Source organism: Dromiciops gliroides, chromosome 4 (genome assembly GCF_019393635.1).
Source record: "Dromiciops gliroides isolate mDroGli1 chromosome 4, mDroGli1.pri, whole genome shotgun sequence".
In the NCBI taxonomy this organism is placed as follows: Eukaryota; Metazoa; Chordata; class Mammalia; order Microbiotheria; family Microbiotheriidae; genus Dromiciops; species Dromiciops gliroides.
The window spans coordinates 16894578-16920699 of NC_057864.1; the positions used below are offsets into that span (position 1 = coordinate 16894578).

At 43.4% G+C, this 26122-nt stretch overlaps 1 protein-coding gene across 2 annotated transcripts in view; it reads right to left on the reverse strand.

Moving 5' to 3' along the window:
• Nucleotides 1–25763, reverse strand: part of PATJ (PATJ crumbs cell polarity complex component) — a 320690-nt gene extending 294927 nt beyond the window's left edge. The window contains exons 1-7 of one of the 2 annotated variants that reach the window (XM_044002309.1): nt 25673–25763; nt 15530–15584; nt 15256–15422; nt 13554–13742; nt 9775–9914; nt 8294–8480; nt 4195–4323 (exon numbers count right to left, since the gene is read on the reverse strand). In XM_044002309.1, the coding sequence (XP_043858244.1) occupies nt 4195–4323; nt 8294–8480; nt 9775–9914; nt 13554–13742; nt 15256–15422; nt 15530–15551 (834 nt within the window). In that variant the 5' untranslated portion in view covers nt 15552–15584; nt 25673–25763. The remainder of the gene's footprint in view (nt 1–4194; nt 4324–8293; nt 8481–9774; nt 9915–13553; nt 13743–15255; nt 15423–15529; nt 15585–25672) is intronic. The other variant, XM_044002310.1, reaches the window with a different exon arrangement.
• Between the last annotated feature and the right edge of the window lie 359 nt (nt 25764–26122).

Here is a 26122-nt window from a genome sequence, read left to right on the forward strand (position 1 = left end):
CAAGGTTACAGGGGTATCAAATGAGGGGGTCCCATGCTCTCTGCACAAAAGCACACTGCCTCTCCTCTTCTGCAGGGGTTCAGAACCTTTGGGCAGTCTAATAAAGCCTGGAGCTCCCTTCTCAGAATCAGATTTTTAAATAATTGAAGGAACTGCTCATTTTTATTAAGAGGTGGAAGACAATAAAGATGTACCTCATGTATGAACTAACTACAGCAAACTGTCCTTATCACTATTCCCTGTAGACACCATCCCACCTCCTAAAGAGGGAGTCAGTCCCTCTCCCAGTACCATTTGGTGAAATCGCTAGCTCCCTTCACTGTTCAGCAAAAGGGCCTTGACCAACGTGGGACCTTTTCTCATCTCCCCAGTTAGTGGTGCCTGTCCTCAGCAAAATACCATTGTATGGATTATTTTTTATTCCCCCAGTAGAATATCTTTTTTTTTTGAGGGCAAGGACTATTTTATTTTGTCTTTGAACCCCCAATGCCTGGCACAAAGTTGGCAATTGCTAAATGTTTGTGGAATTGGACTGAGCTGCTTTGCATGTGAAAGTCACTTAATGCTTTTGAATCAAATTAGCTGTTTGACTTTCTCTTTTAAAATGCACTATATATATATATATATATGTTTTTTCCCAATTTTACTTCACCTCTTGCTTAATTTAAACTGTGGCAGTTCATTTGCATCTGTCACTGGAAGCCAAACATTTTGTTCATTACAGAAAAGCAGGTGTTCTCAAGAATCAGTCAGGGCAAAAACAGTTATTAGGCAGATTGATAGATAGGGAGGGCACCGAAATGACAGGCGACTTTCTTCATTCCCGCATCTCAAATTGCTGGCTTTTTATTTTCGTTTTGCAGGCAGCCTCCTCCTTCCATAATCTGTAGACTAGGCAAGCAAATGAAAAGACACAGTGCAGAATTTGTACCAGAACTGGTCTCAGAGATTCACAAGAGCCATCAAAAAGTAGTAGGGAAATACAAACCCAGAAGCAAGGAAAGTGGGTAATCAATGATGCCCCAAAGTGCCCATTCTTCCATTTGTCTATTGGTGTACTGCCCTTTTTTTAAGAAAAAAATATTTACTTAAAAACGTAAACTTTCTGGGACCCACAGTTATATCTTCTTTCACCAATTTTTTTTTGGGGGGGGGGCGGGCAATGAGGGTTAAGTGACTTGCCTAGGGTCACACAGCTAGTGTCAAGTGTCTGAGGCCGGATTTGAATTCAGGTCCTCCTGAATCCAGGGCTGGTGCTTTATACACTGTGCCATTTAGCTTCCTCTGATTATACTATTTCTTAAAAGAAGATATAACTGGGGCAGCTAGGTGGCACAGTGGATAAAGCACCAGCCCTGGATTCAGGAGGACCTGAATTCAAATCCGGCCTCAGACACTTGACACTAGCTGTGTGACCCTGGGCAAGTCACTTAATCCTCATTGCCCAACCAAAAACAAAAAACAAAAACAAGAAATAGTATAATCGGAGGAAGCTAGGTGGTGCAGTAGATAAAGCACCGGCCCTGGATTCAGGAGGACCTGAATTCAAATCCAGCTTCAGACACTTGACACTTACTAGCTGTGTGACCCTGGGCAAGTCACTTAATTCTCATTGCCCCACAAATAATAATAATAATAGTATAATTCTGAACCGAAGTTTTATTCTGGTGTCCCATTGTAAGAAGGAGATGAGCCTTGGGCCAAATGCCAGGTCTGCCAGTCCTTCCCAGGCCTGGTACACCTGTTATCTGAAAATTAGCCCTGCTAAATTTGGAGAGGGTCATCCCTAGGCTGGCTACAGAGGAAGGAATTTTTTAATCCCACCAATTTTTTCAAAGCCCACCTATTAGGTCACAGAAGAACTGTGAACTAAATCAGCAGAGAGAGTACCCAGGCCCCTTGAAAACACACAGCCTGTCTACTGTTTAACATTCTTGCCAGACAATGAGTGAGCTTGTGTGCCTGTGTGCCTGTGAGCCTGAGTAATAGAACCATGCCCCAGTTACTCAGAAATAGTACAAATGAGTCATGGTGATGCTGGCTTTGCTTAGGACAAGTCAGCTTCCTCCCCTAGATCATCTGGAACAGACACTGGCCCCCTTCACTGGAAGAGGGACAGAATAATTCTCAGAAGAATAAATTAGTGAAAGTGGACAGAACCAAAACTCTGCCTAGATACATCAACATATTTATAGCATGAAAGAACTGAAAAAAAAAAGTAAATGTCCATTAACTGAGAAATAAAGAAAGCCTATGACCATCAACTGGGGAAGGGCTAAACAAATTGTGGCGAATGAAGGCAATGGAATATTACCGTGCTAGAAGAAACAATAATAACGATGGATACAGATGTCAAGCATATGAACTGATACAAGGTTCAGAGAGCAAAGCCGAGAAAACCATATACACAATGATTACTAGATGTAAATGTACTGAACATCAACAAAATAAATGAAGATGACGATTGTGAAGCTAGAATGACCAAGCTTAGCCCCAGAGGAGAGAAATGTTAAGGTAGCTTCTTCACTGCTACATAGAGGTAGGGGAGTATGGGTGCAGAACGCTGCATACAGTGGCCAACTTTCAATACTTTGGATAGTTTTGCTAAATGTTTCTCCCCCATTCCTTTTTTTTTTATCCTTTATTATTACTCATATTTCTTTCTATGAAGGGGGAAGAGGAGAAATACAGCAAGAAATGTTAGGGATGTAAAAACAAAGGATATCAATTCAAATTAATTTCTTTTTCTTTCTTTTTTTTTTTTTGTGAGGCAATTGGGGTTAAGTGGCTTGCCCAGGGTCACACAGCTAGTAAGTATCAAGAATCTGAAGCTGAATTTGAACTCAGGTCCTCCTGACTGCAGGGCCAGTGCTCTATCCACTGTGCCACCTAACTGCCCCCACATTTATTTTTCAAAAAGGAATCTAGGGGCAGCTAGGTGGAGCAGTGGATAGAGCACTGGCCCTGGATTCAAGAGGACCTGAGTTCAAATCCGGCCTCAGACACTTGACACTTACTAGCTGTGTGACCCTGGGCAAGTCACTTAACTCCAATTGCCTCGCTAAAAAAAAAAAAAAAGAAAAAGGAATCTAGACTCAAATGGACAAAAAAGGTATCTTTTGCCCCCTTTACAAGAGCCCACAGTAGCCTTACACTTCTGTAGAACAGACAAACATGATGTGATTTAAGGGGTTTTACTAAGAAAAAAGTACTTCTCCCAAAACTGCAATCACACCAACAAAAGATTTATTTGAGTGAACACTTGTCTATACATGAGTTAACAGGAGGGAATGGAGAGGATTAGCTATGGGGAAGAGGGCGAATGAGCAACCTTAGTGTAATTGAGTTTAACCAAATCAATTCACCACCTTTCAATCATGTCATTGAAAGAGACACACTAATGAAATTGAAATGTTGAGAAGAGCAACAGTTCGTGGTTGAACTTGGCTTATGGCTTATTTATTGGACCGAGGAGCCCATTCTCCCACGAAGAGTGAAAGAAGGAGGGCTGGAGGCCAGCACCTTGGCTGTGGAGGTAAGGGGCACCAGAAAATGGAGAATGGTAGCGAAAAATAAGTAGGGAGACATCAAAGATAAATAGCCTAAGTCAGGCAGGCTCCCAGAGATAACACAGGAAACAGCTCTTCCCTTAGCTACATGAAATGCAAGAGAATGAGTGCATCATCACCTAAGATTACAAGCTGGCAAGAAGGGGCTTATATGGATAAAGCTGCCTCAAGGAAGCCTTCCACAGCAGTCCTTTTAGGCTTAGCTGGCTGGAGAATTCTGTAGCTTGGTGGCCAGAGAGAGGCTGGGGACAGGGAGAACAGGAGGTGTAAAACTAGGCTAGCGAGCCACATCCTTAATATCCCTACAAAAATGTCTTCCATAGCAAGCTGAAGAGATCTTGTCAAAGGACACCTAGGAGCTGTACACACTTCTAAGATGAATACTTTTGTGAAAAGGGACCCTCCTTTAATACACCCAGATTGCAACCTGTCAGGGTTTCTGTTTCGCTTTCAGCTATGGCTTGGCTCAGATGACCTATGAACTTCCTCTCACCTTGGAGATTCTGTGACTCTGTAGTTGTGCCCTGTGTTTGTCTTTGTGGATGGTCATTAAGTTTTAAACAGACAAGATTATTTTTTTGAACAACAACAAGCAATAAAACAGCGACACAGAAAAGCCACATACCCGATGTGCTAATCCTCCAGGGACAATCGTCTTCACAACAACACCACTCGATTTTCCTCCAACAATTCCGAAACCTAAGCCAGAGCCATCATTTATAAGTTCAACATCTTCGACATGACCCCAGCAAATCTGTGAATGACAGCAAAAAACATCTGTTACAGTCAGGCCACCAAAAACATTTATAAGAGATTTCTATATGGAGAGAAACATCATACGAACAACAAATCCAGCAGTTATTAAAAATATTGAGTATCTCTTATATGCAAGGCATTAAGAAAAGGATTAATAAAACAATCCCTGCTCTCAAGGAATTGACCATTGATTTCATTGGGGAGATAGAACTGTAGATTATTGAGAGAGACAGACAAGTAGACAGAAACATAGTGACAAAGGGAAAGACAGAGACAAAGACAGACAGGCAGGCAAGGAAACAGAAAGGTGGGTGGGTCACATTTATGGAGGACTGGAATTGGAATTTGAAAGATGGGTAATATTTTAACAGGCAAAGATAAACCTGAAAGGCATTCCAGATTAAAAGGAAGGGCAGAGAGGCAGGAGTCAAGCATTTGTTTGGGGAAAGGTGTGGAGGTGGGACAGTCATCAAGGCAGCTATACCCTCCCACCATAGGGGAGGCTTGAATGTCTAAAAGAGTGGAAGCAATGAAGAGCCATGATATTTGGTGTTCAGGCAAACTGATATGGTGGCAGTGAATGTGAAGGGGCTGGAGGCAGGAGGAACAATTTGGAGGTTACTTTTAAATTCCACATGTGAGATGAAAGGGCCTATCACCAGGAATAGAAAAGAGACTAAAACAGTTTGATACAACTTCCACTGAAAATATGCAATGCATTCTAGAAACTCAGTTGTCCACCACGACAGCATACAGGCATGCACCTATTCAAAATCTTACACGCTTACTCTTTTTTTTTTTTCTTTTTGCTGGGCAATTGGGGTTAAGTGATTTGCCCAGGGTCACACAGCTAGTAAGTGTTAAGTGGCTGAGGCCAGATTTGAACTCATGTACTCCTGAATCCGGGGCTGGTGCTCTATCCACTGAGCCATCTAGCTGCCCCTACACACTTACTATTACTGCTTAGTGGATGTGCTATTGTATCAAATAGGAATTTAGGGGCAGCTAGGTGGCACAATCACTGTGTGACCATAGGCAAGTCACTTAACTCCAATTACCTCACTAAAAAAACAAAAAAGAATTTAAAGGAGAAAGAATCTTTCTTTAAAATGCATCTATTGAGGGCAGATAGGTGGTGCAGTGGATAAGCACTGGCCCTGGATTCAGGAGGACCTGAGTTCAAATCTGGTCTCAGACACTTGACACTTACTAGCTGTGTGACCTTGGGCAAGTCACTTAGCCCTCACTGCCTCACAGAAAAATATGCATATGTTAAAACAAAATAATGATAAAAGTTTCCTTTAAATATAACAGACAATTGGGGCTGGATTTGGGCTCAGGACCTCCTGGGTCCAGGGCTGATGCTTTGTCCACTGTGTCACCTAGCTAACCCATGATGACATCTTTAAAATAGTGTTGAGGGGTAGGAGGAATACACTGGGGGAGGGGGGAAAAGAGAGGTGGACTGGGGAGAGGTAGCTCACATGAAGGAAATAAGAAAAAAGCTTATGGAGGGGAGGAGGAAGGAGTCAGGGAGTGAGTAAACTTTACTAACATCAGAATTGGCTCAAAGAGGGAATAACATATATACTCAAGTGGGCATAGTAATATATTTTTGCCTTGAGGGAAAGTGGGAGGGGAAGGAGATAAGGGGAGAGGTATGGGGAGAAGAGTTCTGGGAAGGGGGGAAGGGCAGATTGAGGGAAAGAGCAGTAAAAAGCAAAACACCTTCCAGGAAGGTGAAGATGGTCTGCAAAAAAAGAAAAATAAATAAATATAACACATTGTATGACTTCTATTATTCCCATATTATAGTTGAAGAAACTGAGTCTCAGAGGTGACAGGACTTGTCCAAGGTCACATGGCATAGCATAAGAATTATTCCATAAAGGACACCACTCTGAATTTTAAGGCAGCAAAAATTTTTTTTTTGTTTTGTTTTTTTTGTTTTGTTTTTTTTTAGTAAGGCAATTGGGGTTAAGTGACTTGCCCAGGGTCACACAGCTAGTAAGTGTTAAGTGTCTGAGGCCAGATTTGAACTCAGGTACTCCTGAATCCAGGGCCAGTGCTCTATCCACAAGGCAGCAAGAATTTTAAGGCTGTACTTGGAGGAGTTGATATCCATCCTCAAATCAGCCAACTGCTAATGATACAACCATAAGCAAATCATTTCATTAGGGGAGGGGGAGGGGTTGAGGCTCAGTTTCCTCCTCAGTAAAATGAGGTGGTTGGACTAGATGGAGAGCTTTAAAAATAGATCCTTTGCAAAGACATCATGACCACACCTACACCCCAAAGAGATCAAAGGAAAGGTATTCAACAGCTCTTTCCATGTTGACAAAAAACTGGACATTGAGAGGGTGCCCATCCACTGGAGAATGGCAGAATAAAGTATTCTGTATGTGTATAATGGAATATAAGTGTACTGGAAGAAATGATGAAGGAAGTTTCAGAGAAATTTGCAAACACTTGTTAACAACTAATACAGAGGAAAGCGAGCAGAAGCACAACAATTTATATGATAGTAACAACACTGAAAAGACCAACTGATTTGAAACATTAGGACCTCTGATCAACAAGAGCCAACCATGATTCCAGAGGGCACATAGTGAAGCAGGCTCCCACCTCCTGACAGAGAGGGGAGGGGTTTCGAGTACAAAATGACAAATTTGTATGTTTGTTTGGACATGGTCAACATGGGAATCTGAATATCCTTGAATATTCACATGTTACGTGGATTGTTTTTTCTTTTTTAATGGAGGAGAGATGAAAGAGAAAATAGATTTTTGTTAAGGAAAATTAAATTAAAAGGGGGAAAAAAGAGCCTTTGCAGATAAAATTTAAAATAATCCAAAGTCAAGCAAAAACTTTTATCAGAATCCTCAATGTGACTAATTCTCTGGCTACAGACAACATCACGGAAGACAGAATCCTACCCCTATTTTCTTATAGAATAATAACAAACTCAGTCACAGAATTGGAGAGCCCATCTAGACTGATTCACACCTGGGAGAGAACCCCAGCTACATCACCAACAAGTGGTCAGCCAGCCTTGGGTAGATGAGCTCAGATATCTTTCAACGGAAGGCTAAGTCATTGGCTGATAGATCTAGCTGATGACAATGAGACTGCATCTATCTCTATACAAGAGGGCTCCCAGTTTGGCCTCTTGGGCCAAGCAGAACAATCCTGATCCCTGGTCCTCTTTGGCTGTATTGAGTTCCTAACAGTACTTCAATTTGTCTTCTGAAGCTCAGCAAGCAAACACTTGACTCAAGCCCTTCTGGAGAAAGCAACAGCAAGGGCAGGGTGGGGAGGAAAGTCTTTATGAAATATCCTGCCAACATGAAAATTCTAATTGCTTTTAGTGAAGGCAGATCTCACCTCATACACTAACAAGTTGTAAGATGCTGGCAAGAAAGTTTACCTCTGTGGACCTCAGTTTCCTAGTCTCTAAAATGAGAGGATTGTACTCATTCACCTCTAAGGTAGACAAATCTAGGATCAGAAGATTCCTTGAAGGCAATCAAAATTTCCCTCCTTTCTCTCCAAAGACTCCAAGTCAACCAACAACCTCTCCACACATCCCAGAGACCATGCCCAGGAGGAACATGGGACCTGCGGCTTCATTCCAGTGACTGAGGTGACTGCCCCTCCCTAAACACTTAGGGCAATTCCTCTACCACTTAATCGACTGCCTACCCTCACCACAACTTTTCTCTTTCCTACTCCTCCAGTTCTAGAACCAGGAACCAATGTCCCTGTATGGGGTGTGTCAACCTTCTCTACATTCCACGACTAGGTGTGTTGTTTCTTCCATTAGACTGTGACTGTCTTTGCTTTTTAAACATAATAATCCACTTGATAAATTGTTTTTATTCATTCATTAATAAGTCAGGAAACCTTTAGAAAGAGTCGTCCACTTGGATCATACCCCCCAGCGTCATTCTTCCCATTTTCTTACTCACCTTCTCAGGATCACTCAGGTTGGTAGAACTTTGACCTGGCCATTGTCTGGATCCCCTAGCCACCACCAACTGCAGAGAACCAGTGCACTGCTGGAGTAGAGCAATGGCCTGTTGATGGGTCATGTTCCTGTCCAGGAGGGTATGATTAATGGCCAGGATCTGGTCATTTTCCTTTAATCTTTGATCCCTGAAAATAGGGAAAGACATTTTTCTTTTTGTTAAGTGGGGCTCATTAAGTTCCCAGAGGAAAATGCCTCCCCGTTCAGCAGGTTGCTACAGAATTCTTTTGTTTATTACACTGTTTCAATTAGAGGCTACAACTTAGCACTTCAGAATGTTTTTTTCATAAGAGCACACATTAACTAATTAACACAAGTTACACTGTGTGCATCCTGCAAATTGTCGGATTGTGGTTGTTTTTTAAAGACATTTGGTTTTAAAGGTAAACAAAAACAATACCAGCCCTTCTATTAAAAGGTGTTCTTCACACCCACCCAATCTGTTTCCTCACCACTGCCTCCAAAAAACCCAACCCCAACTTGCTGAGATGTGGCTTCCATTGTCAGGCTGAAACTACTCAGTACAGTCAAAGGCATCTTCATGGCTAGATTCAGAAGACTTTTCATCGGTACCCCCTTCCTCGACCTCTCCAGCCTCTGGCACTGTTGACTCCTCTACCTTCTTCTTAAAATGCTCTTCTGGAATGAATTCCCAGACATTGCACTGTTAACCTCCTGCCTCTCTGACTAACCCTCCTCATTCTTATTCTCATCCCTCTTTTCTTCTCTTTTTTGGATTCTATACCTTGGAAAGTCCATTCATCCTGAGATGACAACTTCTTAAGAGGAGCCTGATAGCCAACTTATCAACCGGGCCTCAAGTCAAGAAGGCTCATTTTCCCAAATTCAAATCTAGCCCTCAACACTTACTAGTTGGGTGACCCTGGGCAAGTCACTTCCACCTGTTTGTCTCAGTTCCCTTATCAATAAAATGAGCTGGAAAAGGAAATTGCAAATCACTCCAGTATCTTTGGCAAGAAAACCCCAAACGAGATTGATCACAGAGTCAGAAAGGACTGAACACCTACCACCTGATAAGTGGTCACCCCTCTTCTTCATGAAGACCTTAAATGAAGTGGAATTCACTGTGACCCCAAAGCTCAAATTGTCAGGAAGCTTCTTCCTCCCTACAGGAAGCCTAAATCTGTCTCCAGGCAACTTTGTCCCCTCACAGCTGAGGATTCTGCCTTCTGGCACAACTTATTTGTATAACTACTTACTTCAGCTGCTAAGTCAGGGCTCTGGGGGTACAAGGGACCTGGGAAACTATTGAACCCATTTCCCTGATTTTACAGATCCGAACAACTGAGGCCCAGGGAAGTTTGAGGGATTGGAAGAGACAGGGTGGGAAAAGTAAAGGATCAACAAGGTATTGTTTTTGAAATGATGGGGGGAACAAACCTGGACAGAACTAGCCCTCACCTGTCTGCTATGCTCCCTGGTTGGACTTCCTTCACAAAGAGATCGACGCCTCCCGCGTTTTGCTTTCTTATGGTCACCACACTGAATCCGAGGCCTCCGGTGGATGGCTTTGCTATGTCGATGTATTCAATCTGTCTGCCCTGATGGGGAAGGAAATAAAGTCCACAGCTTAAAGTTGAGCTATCTCTTAAACTGCTGAAACACAGATGGAACTGCTTCGGACAGTTCTCTGACTTAACCCAGCCAGCGTTTTGATTTCTGGGAAAGTTCCCACTTTCTGATTGTCAGTCAAAATCGAATCCGGGGCACATCAGTCGTGAGGATATTCTAAAACCTCAGAGGATTGGGGAGGCATTTTGCTACTTTGTTCCCACAATGAGGGGTACCCCAAGAGGAAGAACTCAAGGGATGTTGTTTCCTGTTGTTTCTGCATTTCTGCAAACAGCTTCAAAATGTAATGGGAGTTTCCCCTATTGGTTTCTTACTAAAAATTCTTGTAGGTTCTATTTAAAAAAAAAAACCCAAGAATTCAAGGCCTTAAATCCTCAGTGTACTAGCTTTTGGCTCAAGTCAAAACAAGGAGCATCTTGGGGAGAGGGCATCCTGTTTTTAAACCTATGCCAAGTTCATATTGCTCTCTATCTGGCAGCCTGAAAGACTGGAGGAAAACATTACCTTTCCTTAGGCTTTTTTTTTTTTTTTTTAGTGAGGCAATTGGGGTTAAGTGACTTGCCCAGGGTCACACAGCTAGTAAGTGTTAGGTGTCTGAGGCCGGATTTGAACTCAGGTCCTCCTGACTCCAGGGCCGGTGCTCTATCCACTGCGCCACTTAGCTGCCCGCTCCTTAGGCTTTATCTTAAAAGACCAGGCTCCAGGCCTTATTGCAGAGGATTTTATTCACTCCATTAATAGCGCACTAATTGAAAGAGTAGCATTTCTAATGCCAAGGGGCTAACAAAAGCAAGGCACAAAAAGTAACTGTGAAACAATGAAACAAATGGAATAAAGTGATCATGCTAGGTGAGGGATTCTGCTTTTAAAATGAATGAATTTGGGAGCAGCTAGGTGGTGCAGTGGATAAAGCCCCAGCCCTGGAGTCAGGAGGACCTGAGTTCAAATTTGGTCTCCACTTGACATTTACCAGCTGTGTGACCCCAGGCAAGTCACTTAACCCTCATTGCCCTGCCCCCCCCCAAAAAAAAGTCATCCTAAAATGAATGAATTTTTTCTGATTTGGCCTTATCTTTTCAAATCAGCCTCCATTAGTAAACTGAAGGGCACAGACAAAGGAAGGCTTCATCAGTGCCTTCAAGGTGAGGAACAAATCTGGTCCCAAATGTCAAAGATCAATTACAGAATATGCGCAGGTGAGAAATCTTACAAAGGTTATTCTTGAAACATTTCCCTAGCTTTTGAATATATATATATATTAGTGAGGCAATTGGGGTTAAGTGACTTGCCCAGGGTCACACAGCTAGTAAGTGTTAAGTGTCTGAGACCAGATTTGAACTCAGGTCCTCCTTAATCCAGGGCCGGTGCTCTATCCACTGTGCCACCTAGCTGCCCCTGAATATATTTTTTAAAAAGGCACCAACTCCATTCCTCCCAATCCTGTTATTTAGTAGAGTTTGAAGAGGAAAGGAAGAAGGGAAGGAGCACTCGAATCACTTCTCTGGGAGAGATTACAGGAAGACTTCACCCTGCAAGGAGTCAGATCAATTCCATCCTTCTCCCCAGGTGTACTATACTGACAGGCAATAGGAGAAAATGCTCTCACAGAGTTCACGGAAGTGCAAGGTTAGGCCAACCTAGCCTCCAACTCAGTCTGGAGAAAGGGTTTCATTACTATCCCCCTGACGTCCACAATTGCTACTCAAACAGACATGAAAAACCATGAGACTATATGTTAAAATAAAGTTGTCAATCAACAAACATTTGTCAAATTCTTTGATTTCAGGTCTGGCTCTCTGGAAGAAATGAAGGGGAGAGAGAAAAGGAGAAATGTAGTGGATAGACAAGCATGAATTGATTAATTAAGCACCTGCTATATGGCAGAGTGGGGAGCCCCATGGTATAGTAGATAGAACTCTGGGTATGGAGTCAAGCAGGTAAACTTCCTGAGTTCAAATCTGGTTTCAGATACTTAGTAACTACATAACCCTGAACAAGTCACTTCACCCTTTTGGTTTCAGTTCCTCATCTGTAAAAGAGCTGGAGAAGGGGGCGGCTAAGTGGTGCAGTGGATAAAAGCACTGGCCCTGGATTCAGGAGTACCTGAGTTCAAATCCCGCCTCAGACACTTGACACTTACTAGCTGTGTGACCCTGGGCAAGTCACTTAACCCCCTTTGCCCCGCCAAAAAAACAAACAAATAAACAAACAAACAAAAAAAAGAGCTGGAGAAGGAATGGCAAACCAATCCAATATCTTTGCCAAGAAAACACCAGATGTGGGCATGAAGATTTGGACACAACTCAACAGCAACATCACCATTCACAACAACACATGTAGTGGTAGACACTGAGGTGGCTGGAGGGGTGGGTGAAGTTGTGATGAAATCGGTGTAGGAAACTTCCCGTGAAGAATTTCCTCTACCCAAGCCTGCTGGTAATGAATTTATGTTGTATCACTTCCAGTCATAGCTGACTCTTGGTGACCCTATTTGGGTTTTTCTAGGCAAAGACACTGGAGGGGTTTGCCATTTCCTTCTCCAGCTCATTTTACAGATGAAGAAACTAAGGCAAATAGGATGAAGTGACTTGCCCAGAGTCACACAACCAGTAAGTATCTGAGGATGGATTTGAACTTCCTGATTCCAGGCCCCAGCACACTACCCTCTGTACCACTAGCAGTCCCCCTAAATGTAAAATGGGATCATTTTAATCTACCCATCTTCCTTCCCTTCCTTCCTTCCTTCCTTCCTTCCTTCCTTCCTTCCTTCCTTCCTTCCTTCCTTCCCTTCCTTCCCTTCCTTCCCTCCTTCCCTTCCTTCCCTCCTTCCCTCCTTCCTTCCTTCCTTCCCTCCTTCCCTCCTTCCTTCCCTCCTTCCTTCCTTCCTTCCTTCCTTCCTTCCTTCCTTCCTTCCTTCCTTCCTTCCTTCCTTCCTTCCTTCCCTTCCTTCCCTTCCTTCCCTTCCTTCCCTTCCTTCCTTCCCTTCCTTCCTTCCTTCCTTCATAGGGCCTACCTCCCAGGGTTTGTGTAAGAGATAGGGGCAGCTAGGTGCTGCAGTGGATAGAGCACTGGCCCTGGATTCAGGAGGACCTGTGTTCAAATCCGGCCTCAGACACTTGACACTTACTGTGTGACCGTGGGAGAGTCACTTAACCCCAATTGCTTCACCCCCCCAAAAAAAAATCAAATGAGATCATTTTTTTGTTTAAAGGGCACTTAGCACAGTGCCTGGCACACAGACATGCTACAGAGATGCTTATGTATTCCCTCAGGCCCTGCCAAGTTGGGTCACAAAGACAAAAATACAAACCTCTTCCTTCAAGAAGCTTAGATTGTATCAGAAGAAAACATTTTTGCTTCTAGACATCAACAACACCAGGTGATCTTACAGAGGGAGGCGCAGGCAGCTGGGGCAGGGGCTATTGAGAAGAGCTCCCATTGTGTCAACCTTAGCCTGGAAGATGGCCAGGGATTGCAAGAAGGGGAGGTAGAATCCACTAGTGAGTTCCAGGCATAGGGACAGTCAAAGCAACACCAGGGAGATGGGAAATGGGGAGCTGAGGAGGAAGATGTGTAATCTACATGCAACAAGATGGGGCGTGACCTACCTGGGCCATCTGTTGGATGACAGAGGTAAATTCCTCATTTCCTGATCTTGAGGTCCAAGGAAACACTGCCGCTGAGTTATTAAAGACTGGGTGGGCATTCCCATTAGCAATTGAGCTGTCAGTAAATACAAGCAACCCTTTCCTGGAAAAATCAAAGTTGGCCGAGCAATCTAAAGGAATGTGGCTAAGCTGGGAGGGAGGGAGAGAGAGAGAAAGAACAATTACACATTTCATAACCTGCCCAAAAGTTCATCCATTGACTATTTTTTCTGTTGTGGTTTTTTTTTTTAATTTTATTGATTTTATTCTGAACTTAAAAAATAAAACAAGCATTTCCATAGCAGTCCAAAAAGATGACTGTACATGAAACTGTGGACCTACTATGTACAACTCGTTATTCCTTGTAGCTATATCATGCAATTGACCTGTACTTTTCCCCCACACCACGCCCCCCAATGACTTGGGGCAGATCAGATGTTGCGTGTTGCTCATGGGTGTTGCTCATGGAGCTAACAGCCGAGGTGTGTAGATGGTGGTAAAATGGAGCCTAGTTTAGTGGGATTTTCCCCTCCTTTAGATACCAGGAAATCATAAATTTAGAACTAAAAGCTGCCTGGTCCAATCCCCTCATGTTACAGAGAAAACCTCTGCCCCATGAGGCTGGGTGGCTTTCCCAATGTCAGTCACACAGGTGGTCATCGTGAGGATGCTTTAATTAACAGTCCATGAGGAGGGGCAGCTAGGTGGCGCAGTGGATAGAGCACCGGCCCTGTAGTCAGGAGTACCTGGGTTCAAATCCGGCCTCAGACACTTAACACTTACTAGCTGTGTGACCCTGGGCAAGTCACTTAACCCCAATTGCCTCACTAAAAAAAAAAAAAACAGTCCATGAGAATAAAGACAGATGGTAACACAGGCACCAGGCCCTGTCTTCTAACTAACAACATTTCATGTCAATGGAAGGCAAGAATGGTCTATGATCTCCATCAGTGAAGGCGGTTCCCCCAAGGATGAGAACATATCTATTTGCATGTTTGAGTATGAACATGAGAAGCAGCACAGTAGAGAACTAAGCTCAAGAGCCAGGAAGAGCTGGGTTCAAATCTAGAATTTGCTTGTGGATGGTAAGAGCAGCACCAGTAGCAACTGATATTTCTATAGTGCTTGAGAGGCAGTGTGGTCCAGTAGCTAGAGATCTGGCCACGAGACATGTGTCCAAGTTCCTTTGTCCCCTATCTGCCGTGCGGCCCTTCACTCCTAGGTCTCTAGGCAACTCTCCGACTCTTAATTTGCAGAGCCGATGCTGATACTCACTTCACTGGTAGCCCTCGGGCCTCACCCAAAAGTCAGAGAACAACAAAACAGACAAGCCAGGCTATAAATGGCATTCTTCTTGACTTACTTCCCTAGCAATGTGCACTACAAGATTCAAGAGAAGAAAGTAATCGGGGTTATTGCCGCAATTTGGGGACAACACCCTAACAGCTGGCTCTGTCTGGGCTGAAACCCAGGACCAGGGACCCCTGACACAACAGCAACTTTTCCAGCAGAAATAGAAAGTCCATTTGCTGAGCTCATGACTCGTCCTCCCAGCTCTTGTGACCCCAGCCCATCACTTCACCCAATCATAATATCTTCAAGTCAATCTGAATCTCTCCCTGCTAAAACCAACTCAACTGGGAAGTCCATGGGTGAGAGCTACCTGTGCTTTCAGCTGCCTGATGGATTGCTGAATCGTGAGGATCTGGTTGAAGAGGGGGCTCTTCAGGGTCTCACAAAACAAAGAGAGTCTCTCATTCTGGGAGGCGTCACCCCTTTCCTGCAATTTCATTTGCAGCCGTTCAAGGACCTGCAGGATCTGCAGCTTATCTGTGGGAGAAAATGGTGGATCAAAGTTGCAGTTAAATGCTAATGGTTTGCCATACTTTCCCTGATAACTCCTCACCCTGTAAGTGAGATACAAACGGTATACATACTTGCTGCAGGATTTTCAGGCATCTTGAATCGTTCTCTTCAAACAACCAGATATACCTATGGATTTGGGGGGAAAAAATGCGTTTAATCTAATTATACATACAAGTATCTATTCAAAGACAGATAGATTAGATGATCGATAGATGGATGGATGGATAGAAATAGATAAATAGATAGATACTGTGAGCAGCTGAAATTAGCCTCAGATGCCCTGAATGGGCATCCTTGTTTCTACATTTAACCCTAAGTTTATTCACCTCAATCAACCCTGGTATTTGCATAAATTGAAAGAGGCTTCCTAATCTTTTGCTTATCAGTCTGGGAGGCAGTGGGGGAAGGGGCAAGCCCTTACAGGTTGGGTCCCATAAGGGGCTTAACAAACCTGGGGGATTTTTTAAACCCCCAGGCAGGTAGGCAGCTAATAGTCCCACAGACAGCCAGGAGTTCACAGATTAGGGCCCAGTTAAAAATAATTTTAACAATAGATAGATAGGGGCAGCTAGGTGGCACAGTGGATAGAGTACCAGCCCTGGAGTCTGTAGTACCTGAGTTCAAATCCCGCCTCAGACACTTAACACTTACTAGCTGTGTGACCCTGGGCAAGTCACTTAACCCTAACTGCCTCACTAAAAACAAACAAACAAACAAAAAAACGATAGATAGATATGAACAGATGGACAAACAGACAGGTGATGGATAGACAGACAGATAGATGGATGGATAGGTAGGTAAGTAGTTATTGCCTCCATCACTCACTGTAGGTATGTGTGCAATCCTGTGAATGATGAAGAGAGGATCTGAAGGCTGAAGTACAGCATTCTTATAACTTGACTTCATCTTTCTCCTTAACTCTAGGCCCTCATCAAACAAATACCTGTATTCTTTCTCCACCAGGATGCCCCACAGACATCTCAGGTACATTAAGTTCAAAACAAAAATATTTATTCCCTCCAAACCAGTCGCTCTTCTGAAATCCATTGTGTTTGTCTAGGGTACCACAATCCTGCCACTAATGCCCTCTGGGTTGCCCTAAGCAATTACTTGTCCTCTCTCAACCTCAGTTTCTTCATCTGTTAAATGAAGGATCTCTCCTTGGCCCAAGTGGCTCTTGATCAAAAATTCTATCAGCCTTCCAATAATCCTCTATTCCTCCCTCTGCATCACCTGCCACACCCAGTCAGGTGACAAATCCTGCTGATTCTCTACCTAGAACCCCTTTCCATAAATAAAGCCCTAGTTCAGGCCCTCATCACCCCACATCTGGCCAACTGCAATATGGCTAATGGGCTTCCATGACTGCAGTCTCTCCCCCCTCTATTTTCTAAAAAGCTGCCAAACTGATATTCCTTATTTCAAGAGAGAGACAGAGACAGAGAGAAAAGACAGGAAGGGGGAGGGAGAGAGAGAGAGAGAGAGAGAGAGAGAGAGAGAGAGAGAGAGAGAGAGAGAGAAGGAGAACGTGAGCGCTAAAGCTACATCACACCCCTAACTCAATCACCTTCAGTGGCTCCTTATCACCCCCAGATAAAACAGCTCAGACTTTCTACAAGTAGACTCCAATACACCTTCCTAGCCTGATTTCATGTCCCCTTTCATCTCTTTTGCCTAGAACCCCGCTTATATCATTAGAGGCTCCAGACAACACCCAATATGGCTTCTGCTAGCTTTGGAAGTCCACACAGGACTCGGGGGAAGTCATTGGGTCTCTCAGGTTCTAGAATGTCAACTTGGAATTGGGGTTTTATATAATTAGGGTCAGACATAACATGCCTCATTTTCTTCACAAGGTATGAAGACATAGAGTTAAAAGACCAGAAAATTATAGTGAAGCATCTTTCACTGGGGCAGCTAGGTGGCACAGACTGCCAGGCATGGAGTCAGGAAGACCTGAGTTCAAATTCAGCCTCAGACACTAGCTGCGTGACCCTTGAAAAGGTACTTAACCCTGTTTGGCTCAGTTTCCTCATCTGGAAAATGAGCTGGAGAAGGAAATCACAGACCACTCTAGTATCTTTGCCTAGAAAACCCCAAATGGGGTCACAAAGAGTCAGACACGACTGAACAAAAACAAAATCTTGCAACAAGTTGTAAGATGGAACTACAATGAAGAGACGTCTCTAAGTGAGATGTCACAGGGCTCACTCTATCCTTGGCCCAGTATTCTTCAACATTCTGACCAATTAATTCATTATACAATTATTAAGCACCTATTGTGTTTATAATGTCACATATGACCCTGGAAATTCAAAGATGAAAAAATGACAGTCTGTACCTTTAAGAAGTTCACACTCAGGGGTAGCTAGGTGGCGCAGTAGATAGAGCACTGGCCCTGGAGCCAGGAGTACCTGAGTTCAAATCTGGCCTCAGACACTTAACATTTACTAGCTGTGTGACCCTGGGCAAGTCACTTAACCCCAACTGCCTCACAAAAAAAAAAAAAAAAAAAGAAGTTCACACTCTAAGAAAGGGAGGTAAGTAGTATTCAAAAAGGTAGCACACAGTTCTGGACAAAGCTCTGGAGTTGGGAGTCAGGACAACCTGAGTTCAAATCCCACTTCAGACTCAGCTGGGCAAATCTCTTCCCTTCTCTGTGCCTCAGTTTCCTGATCTGTAAAATGAGAGGGTTAAACTCAAAGGCCTTTCAGGTCCTTCCTAGCTCTAAATCAAGATTCTATGATCTTCAGAAGTAAACCTGAACTGGGGTAGAATGTGATTAAAAGAAGTGAGTCTAGAATCATGTTTAGTTGAGAGAGAACACTTTTATCAGTATCTTCTTCTGTATAATGAGGGTCTGGACCAGATTATGCTCTAAGGTCCCTTTCACCTCTAAACCTGTGGTCCTGAGACCTTGAATAAGAAAGTGTATATGAAAGGGTTTGTTTGCTTTTCAAGCACTATCTAAAGGCTGGCCATGGGAACATCAGAAAGGAGGTGGGCCATGAAGAAAGAGAAGACTCTGGCTAGGCAGAGATGAGGAAACACTCTAATCATGGAGAAAAGTATAAACAAACCCCAAAGATATGGGGGAATAAATTAACAGTAGCCCAGCCCAGCTGGTACCTAATGAGCAGTAGTAGTGTGAAGAAAGGCTGGGGTGAATCAGGACAGCAGAAGCTAAGGTCCTGCCTTCTGCCAGAAGTCTTTCCCAGTGGTCTTTAATCTTGGTGCCTTCTCTCTAAAAATATCTCCAATTTATCCTGTTTACATCTTGTTTGTACAAAGTTGTTTGTATGTCCTTACCCCTATTAGGCTTAGCATATAGTAGGCTTATAACAAATATTTCTTGATTAACTGACTATAGGCTTTGGGATTCAGGTCTTGAAGGATTTTAGGGGAGGCAATCAGAGTTAAGTGACTTGCCCAAGGGCACACAGCTAATAAGTGTCTGAGGCCAAATTTGAACTCAATCCTCTTGACTTGAATACCTGTGCTCCATCCACTGAGTCACCTAGCTGCCACTAATCTCATCTCTGACACACCCTGGCAGATAAGACCAGAGAGGCTCATTTACCTCTCAGTGATCCCAGGCAACTAAGATGAGTAAAAGGGTAAAAAGGAGCTGGGAAAGTAAATAAGGGGGAAGGGGATAAGCATTTATATAGAGCCTACTCTGTGCTGAGCACTGTGCCACCTTATAAGTATCTTATTTGATCCTCACAACAACCCTGGTGGGGAGGTGCTGTTATCATACTCATTTTATAGTTGAGGAAACTGAGGCAAACTTACCTTCTTGAGTAACTTGTCCAGGGTCATACACCAAGTATGTGTCTGGAGCTAGATTTGAATTCGGGTTTTCCTGCATCCAGGCCCACTATCCACCAGGCTGCCTCAGAATTAAATTAGAATTGGGACAGCTAGGTGGAACAGTGGATAAAGCACTGGCCCTGGATTCAGGAAGACCTGAGTTCAAATCTAGCCTCAGACCCTTGACACTGTGTGACTTTAGGTTAAGTCACTTAACTCTCATTGCCCTGCCCCCCCCAATTAATTAGAATCAAATTATGAAACTGCCCAGATTAACAGAAGCAGGAATAGAATACTTAAATAGCTAGATTTTAGAAAAAGAAATGGAATAAGCCATCAATAGCTCCCAAGAAAAAATCCCCTGGACCACATGGATTTACAAATGAATTCTACCAAACATTAAAGAAACAATTAATCCCTGTACTACATAAACTATTTGGGGAAATAGGCAAAGAAGGAATCCTACCAAATTCATTTTATAACACAAATAAGGTGCTGATACCCAAACCAGGTAGAGTAAAAACAGATAAAGAAAACTATAGATCAATTTCCTTAATGAATATCACTGCAAAAAATTTTAATGAAACACTAACAAGGAAATTACAGCAATAAATCATAAAGAACATACATTTTAACCCAGGAGGATAGGACTGGTTTAGTATTAGGGAAACTATCAGCATAATTAACCATCTCAATAACAAAAACAAAAATCAAATATCAATAGATACAGAAAAAACCTTGAACAAAATACAACACCTTCTCCTATTAAAAACACTAGAAAGCAGAGGAATTAACAGAGCTGTTCTTAAAATAATAAGTAATCTCTATATAAAACCAAGATCGAGTATCATCTGCAATGGGGATAAACTTGAAGGCTTTCCAATAAAATCAGGAGTGATTATCACCACTGTTGTTCAGCATTACACTAGAAATGCTAGCTATAGAAATAAGACAAGAAAAAGAAATTGAAGGAATAAAAACAAAAGTGTCACTCTTTCCAGATGTATAATGGTATACTTAGAGAATCCTAGAGAATCAACCAAAAAACTAGTGGAAACAATTAACAACTTCAGCAAGGTGTCAGGATATAAAATAAACCCACATAAACCATCAGTATTTCTATAGACTATGAACAAAACCCAACAGGAAGAGATAAAAAATAATTGCAGATAACATAAAAAACTTGAAAGTCTACCTGCCAGGACAAACTCAGGGATTCTATGAACACAACACTTTTCACACATATAAAGACTGATCTAAACAACTGGAGAGGTTTTAATTACTCATGGGTAGGCTGAACCAATATAATAAAAATGACAATTCTGTCTAAGGTAATTTATTCAGTGCCATACCAGTAAAAGAATTATTTTATAGAACTAGAAAAAAATAGTAACAAAATTCATCTGGAAGAACAAAAGGTAAAAAATGAAAAAAAAAGTGAATAAAGGCAGTCCAGCAGTTCCACATTTCAAACCATATTGCAAAGCAGTGATCAATCAAAACAATCTAAGAAATAGAGTGGTGGATCAGTGAAAAGAGATGGGGGGGGGGGAAAGCAGCTAGGTGGCGCAGTGGATAAAGCACTGGCCCTGGATTCAGGAGGACCTGAGTTCAAATCCAGCCTCAGACACTTGACACTTGCTAGCTGTGACCCTGGGCAAGCCACTTAACCCCCATTGCCCCACCAAAAAAGAAAAGAGATTAGGTAGGCAATACACAATAGTAATGCAGTGTTTGATAAACCCAAAGATCTAAGCTTTTGAGATAAGAATTCAACATTTAACAAAGTTGCTGGGAAAAGTGGAAAGCATTTTTGCAGATACTAGGCATAGACCATATAACAAGATAATGTCAAAATGGATAATTTAGATGTAAAGGATGATATCATTAGTAAATTGGGGGAACATGGAAAAAGGTACCTATCAGATCTATAGATAAGAGTTTATAGCCAAAGGATTACAGAAAGTAAAGTGGATAGTTTTGATTACATGAAATTTTAAAACTTTTGCTCAAATAAAACTAATGCAGTTAAAATTAGAAGGAAAATGAGGAAAAAATTTACATCAGGTTTTTGTGATAATGGCCTCATTTCTCAAATAAGGAAGGAACTGAGCAAAATTTATTTAAAAAAAACAACTTCTCCCCAGTTGATAAATGGTCAGTTTTCTGAAGAAATCAAAGCTATACATAATCACATAAAAAATGCTCTAAATCAATGATTAGAGAAAGGCAAATAAAAAATCTGAGATATCACATTAGATTGGCTAACGGTGACAAGCGGAAATTAACAAATGCTGGAGAGGATGTGGAAAAATTAGGACACTAATGCGCTGTTGGAGGAGTTGTGAACTAGTAACTAGTCCAACTGTCTGAAGAACAATTTGTAACTTTGCCCAAATGGCTACAAAATTGTATATACCCTTTGACCAAGCAATACCACGACTACATCTGTATCCCAAAGAGATCAAAGAGAAAAAAGGACTTTCTAGTACAAAATATTTATAGCAGCTCTTTTTATGGTGACAAAGAATTGGAAATTGAAGGGATGCTCATCAGTTGGGGAACAGTAAAGGATTGTGATGAAATACTATTGTGCTATAAGAAATGACATGACAAGTAGAATGTTTTTAGAAAAACCTGGAAAGAAAGCCTTATATGAATGGGTGCAAAGTGCAGTAAGCAGAATCAGGAGAACCGTGTACACAGTAACAGCAATATTATAATGAAACTGTGAGAGTCAGCTACTCTGCCAGGAAATTCCAAAGGAGCCATGATGAAAAGCACTATCCACCTCCAGAGAGAGAACCGATGAACTCTAAGTACAGACTTTTCTAAACTTTCTTTTTAATATTTTCATTTTTGTGTTTTCTTTTGCCACATGGCTAATATGGAAATGTTTTGCATGGCTTCATATGTATACTCGATAGCAAATTGCTTGCCTTCTCAAGGAGGGGAGAGGGGCCAGAAAGAGGAAGAGAATTTGTAACTCAAAAGTGTTTTTTAAATGATTGTTAAAAAAATATTTAACAAAATAAATTTTTTTTTAAAAGAATCAGATTGTGGTGGACTTTCAGCAAAAGGCTAAGGAATTGGTAAGGCAAACCTGGTAAGCACTGCTTATCTTTTTTCAGCTCAAAGCTCAGCTCAAGGCCACTTAGTAAATCAACTGCCATTTATTAAATACCTACTATGTGTTAGGCACCTTGCTAAGAGCTAGGCATAAAGGTAGTCCCTACTCTCAAGATGCTACCAGTGTATTGAGTCCATCCCCAGGGTGCAGCCTTCCCTCATCCCTCCCAGTTATTTATGCTTTCTCTTTCTTCAATTTCCTTTTATCATGGTAATTTGTATATGTTACACCGCCACCTTTGGAATTTAAGGTCCCTGAGGGCAGGAACTGTTTTTGTTACTGTACCTCCAAAGTCACAAAGGTCTGTTGAATCACAGCCTCCATGATGAGTTGGTTAGTTTTGCTGACTTACTTTAATGGAACTTTTATTAATTGTTCTGAGAGGTGGCTAGCTGGGGAGGGGGAGGGCAAGGGCAAGAAATATATTCAGAAAGGAAGACAAATTAAAACCAACTGACATCAAGAATGTTTTTTTAAACATCTGCTGACCTGAACTGAATTGTAGCATCATGATGAAAATATCAGCCAGGGACAGGTTGGACAAGACAGCCTCTGGGCACCTTCCAGTCTGAGATTCTGCATTTCATCAGGAGTTGCTAACACCCCAAACTGAGGCCTCAGTTTCCTCTTCATTAAAATGGAATTCTCAGCTCTAACCCTATGATTTTAAACCCACCCAATCTTCAGTCCACCTCACAAGGGAGATGTAAATGGGTTTAGCTGGCAACAAAGGAGAGGAATTCCCCAAGGGCAAAGACCTCCATAAAGGTGCTTCTCAGGCCTAGAATGAGAAAAGTCTGGGTGTAGGATTGGGCCCACAGGTCTTTCCCTACCAACAACAACTCCACCCAACAGGAGGTAGGGAAGAGATAAGAGCTTGAGGTGTGGACAGGGAACCTAAGCTACAGAAAACAATCCAAGGATGCTAGACATGTCCAAGCAGTTCCCACAGGGAGAATTTGGAATGAAAAACCTGTTTAGGGCCCAGGACTGTGTGACCCTAGGAATATCACTTAATCTCTCTGGGGCTCAGTTTCCTCATCTGTAAAATGAGCTGTTTGGACTATGGGTCCCTTCCAACCATAAATTTAAAATCTTATGGTCCCTGGGATCACTCCCTCAATTCAACTCTGCAAATATCGACTAGTTGCCTACCATGAGAGGTGGCCCAGGTGGTAGATAAAATGCTGGGCCTGGAGGAAGGAAGGAAGGAAGAACGGTATGGATTCAAATCCTGCCTCCAACATTTAGTAGCTATGAGACCCAAGGCAAGTAATTTATTGAGCCTCAGTTTCCTCATGTGTAAAAGTACCCACCTCACAGAGCTATGGTAGGGAACAAGTGAGGTCCCTTGTTAATACTCAAATAAATATGCAAATATAAACAATTTTATTTCTATATGAAAGATACCAGGGACACAACAGTGGTATAGACCAGTCCTCAAGGAGCCTGCTTTCTGGGGCCAGGAAGATAGGGATAGTTGGAGAAATGTTCTATGTTCTAGATAAATATCCAAATACTAGTGGTAGAAAGCAAAGGAGAGATGTTTTAGGAAATTTTGAGATGGAAAGACATCCTTTAGAGGTGAAGGTCATAGAGTTAGAGCTGAAAAGAAACCCTTAAGTTCATGTTGTACAATGGCCACATTACCTGGATCAGGAGGCTAACCCCAGAGAGGCTGTGACTTAACCAAGGTCACACAGGTAGTGTCAGAAGCCAAAATTTCAACTCAATTTCACTGACTCACAATGTAGCCCTTTTTCCCCGGCCTTAAAAGAAGAACTAGAGGCTAAAAAGGACCTCAGAGGCCATTTAATCTACCCTTCCCCATTGGACAAGTGGGGAACCTGAGGCCCTGAAAGGTAGTCAAGTTCACAATGGTAGAAAGTATCAGTGAGAAGATTTGAACCCAAGCCCTGACTCCTGAGCCAAAATACTTGTCACTGTACCAGGACAGGCATGACCTATGGAGATGTGTCCCCTTGCTCCTGTATCACCCATTAACCCTAGAACTCATTTGGCACCAAGTCAGAGCTGGTGTCCTCCATTTCCCGGCAGACAATAAGCATTTAATAAAATGCTTGACTTCACTGCATGGAGGAGGAGGGAATTCGACCTGATAATAATAATAATAACAATAATAAATAGCTAAGTGCTGGAAAATTTCCTATGTGCTAAGCTCTTTAGAATGATCTCATTGGACCCTCACAACAACGCTGGGAGGTATACTATCCCCAGTTTACAGATGAGGAAACTGCTGGAAACAGGTTAAGTTGACTTGCCTAGGGTCACACAGCTACTAAGTGTCTCCTATCCCAATTTGAACTCAGGTCTTCCAGATTCCGGGCCCCAGTTCTACCCACTGTACCATCTAGCTGCCACCTCGCATCCCCAAAGTCCCTTCAGGCTCTGACATCGATGCTTCTATCCGCTATCTCTCCAAATCGGACAGTGACTGACTCTTCCCTTTGCCTCTCCTTCATTTGAACATTAACTGAATTTCCCGAACGAAGTCCAGGCCTCTCTTGACTCTACCAAGGGCAGGCCGGGTGCTTAGTAAATGCTTGTCATCAGTGCTGGTGATCGTGTGTAAACCAGGAATCCTGCCGCTCCCTAAAAGCAGGCAAGCCCTTGGGAGTAGAGGGGGGACGCTGGAATCTCTTTCCACCCCGAGAGAAATCAAGGTGGGGGAGGGTTCATTTGACGGCTACCTGGTCCCAACAGGTGGAGAAGAAAACGGGCCCCTGCAAGGCCCTCTCCCCTCTCTGGGACTCAGTTTCCTCACATGTAAATATAAAGGGTTAGTCTAAAGTAAAGAACCACAAGCTTCGTCCCAGCTGAGGACCTCCCCAGGCTTCCGAGCCTGGCAGATACATGTGTTACCCAGACTCCAGAACGGAAAACGGAGGTCCTGGCCTCCTCTTCCTCCTCCTTCCGTCTCTCCCTCCCTCCCTCCTTCCCCCTGTTCCTTCCTTCCTCCCTTCTCCAGGCCGGGAATACTCCGGCTCCTATTCCCTCCGACTTCCTGGCCTCCATCGAATCGGAGCTCGGCTCCGATCAGACGTTCGAGGCCCCTCCTCGGTTCCCCCAAAAGCAGGGAGCAGAGGGCGGAGTGGGGGGCGGGGGAGGTGTGCCGGCGGCTGACGTAGGGATTTAAAGGGGCTGGGAGTTGGGGGGCCCCTCGGAGAGCCAGGGGAGGCCTGGATCGGGGGAGTGGCGGACAGGGATCTGGAAAGCAGGAACCCCACCCCCAACCCCAGCCTTTCTTTACCTGGTCGGTCCCGGAGAGTGGGTGCGGGAGGCTGGCGCTGGCTCAGGGATCGGGAAAGGTGGGGCTCCAGGACGCAGAAGCACACCCCCCCCTCCCCTCACCTGGGCGGAAGTGAGAGAGAGAGAGCCTAGAGGCGGAGCGCACTCACCTGGCAGGCTCTGCCCTCCCGACCCCCTCCCCAACCAGGGCCCGGGGGTGGGGCCCAGCTGAGGGGGCGGGGTCCACCCGGGGGCCAACAAGGAAAGCCTGGGCACCCTCTGATCTCCCGGGGCCAGGGAGGGAAAAGACTGGGACGGGGAGCATGGGGAAGGGCGAGGGGGCGTTAGTGCGCTCCCAGCCCCTGAAATGACTAGGCTACTTTATAACCTGTATTTAAATGGCACCTGGCCTGGAGTCAGGAAAACCTGAGGTCAAATATGGCCGCAGACGCTTACTGACTGGTGACCCTGA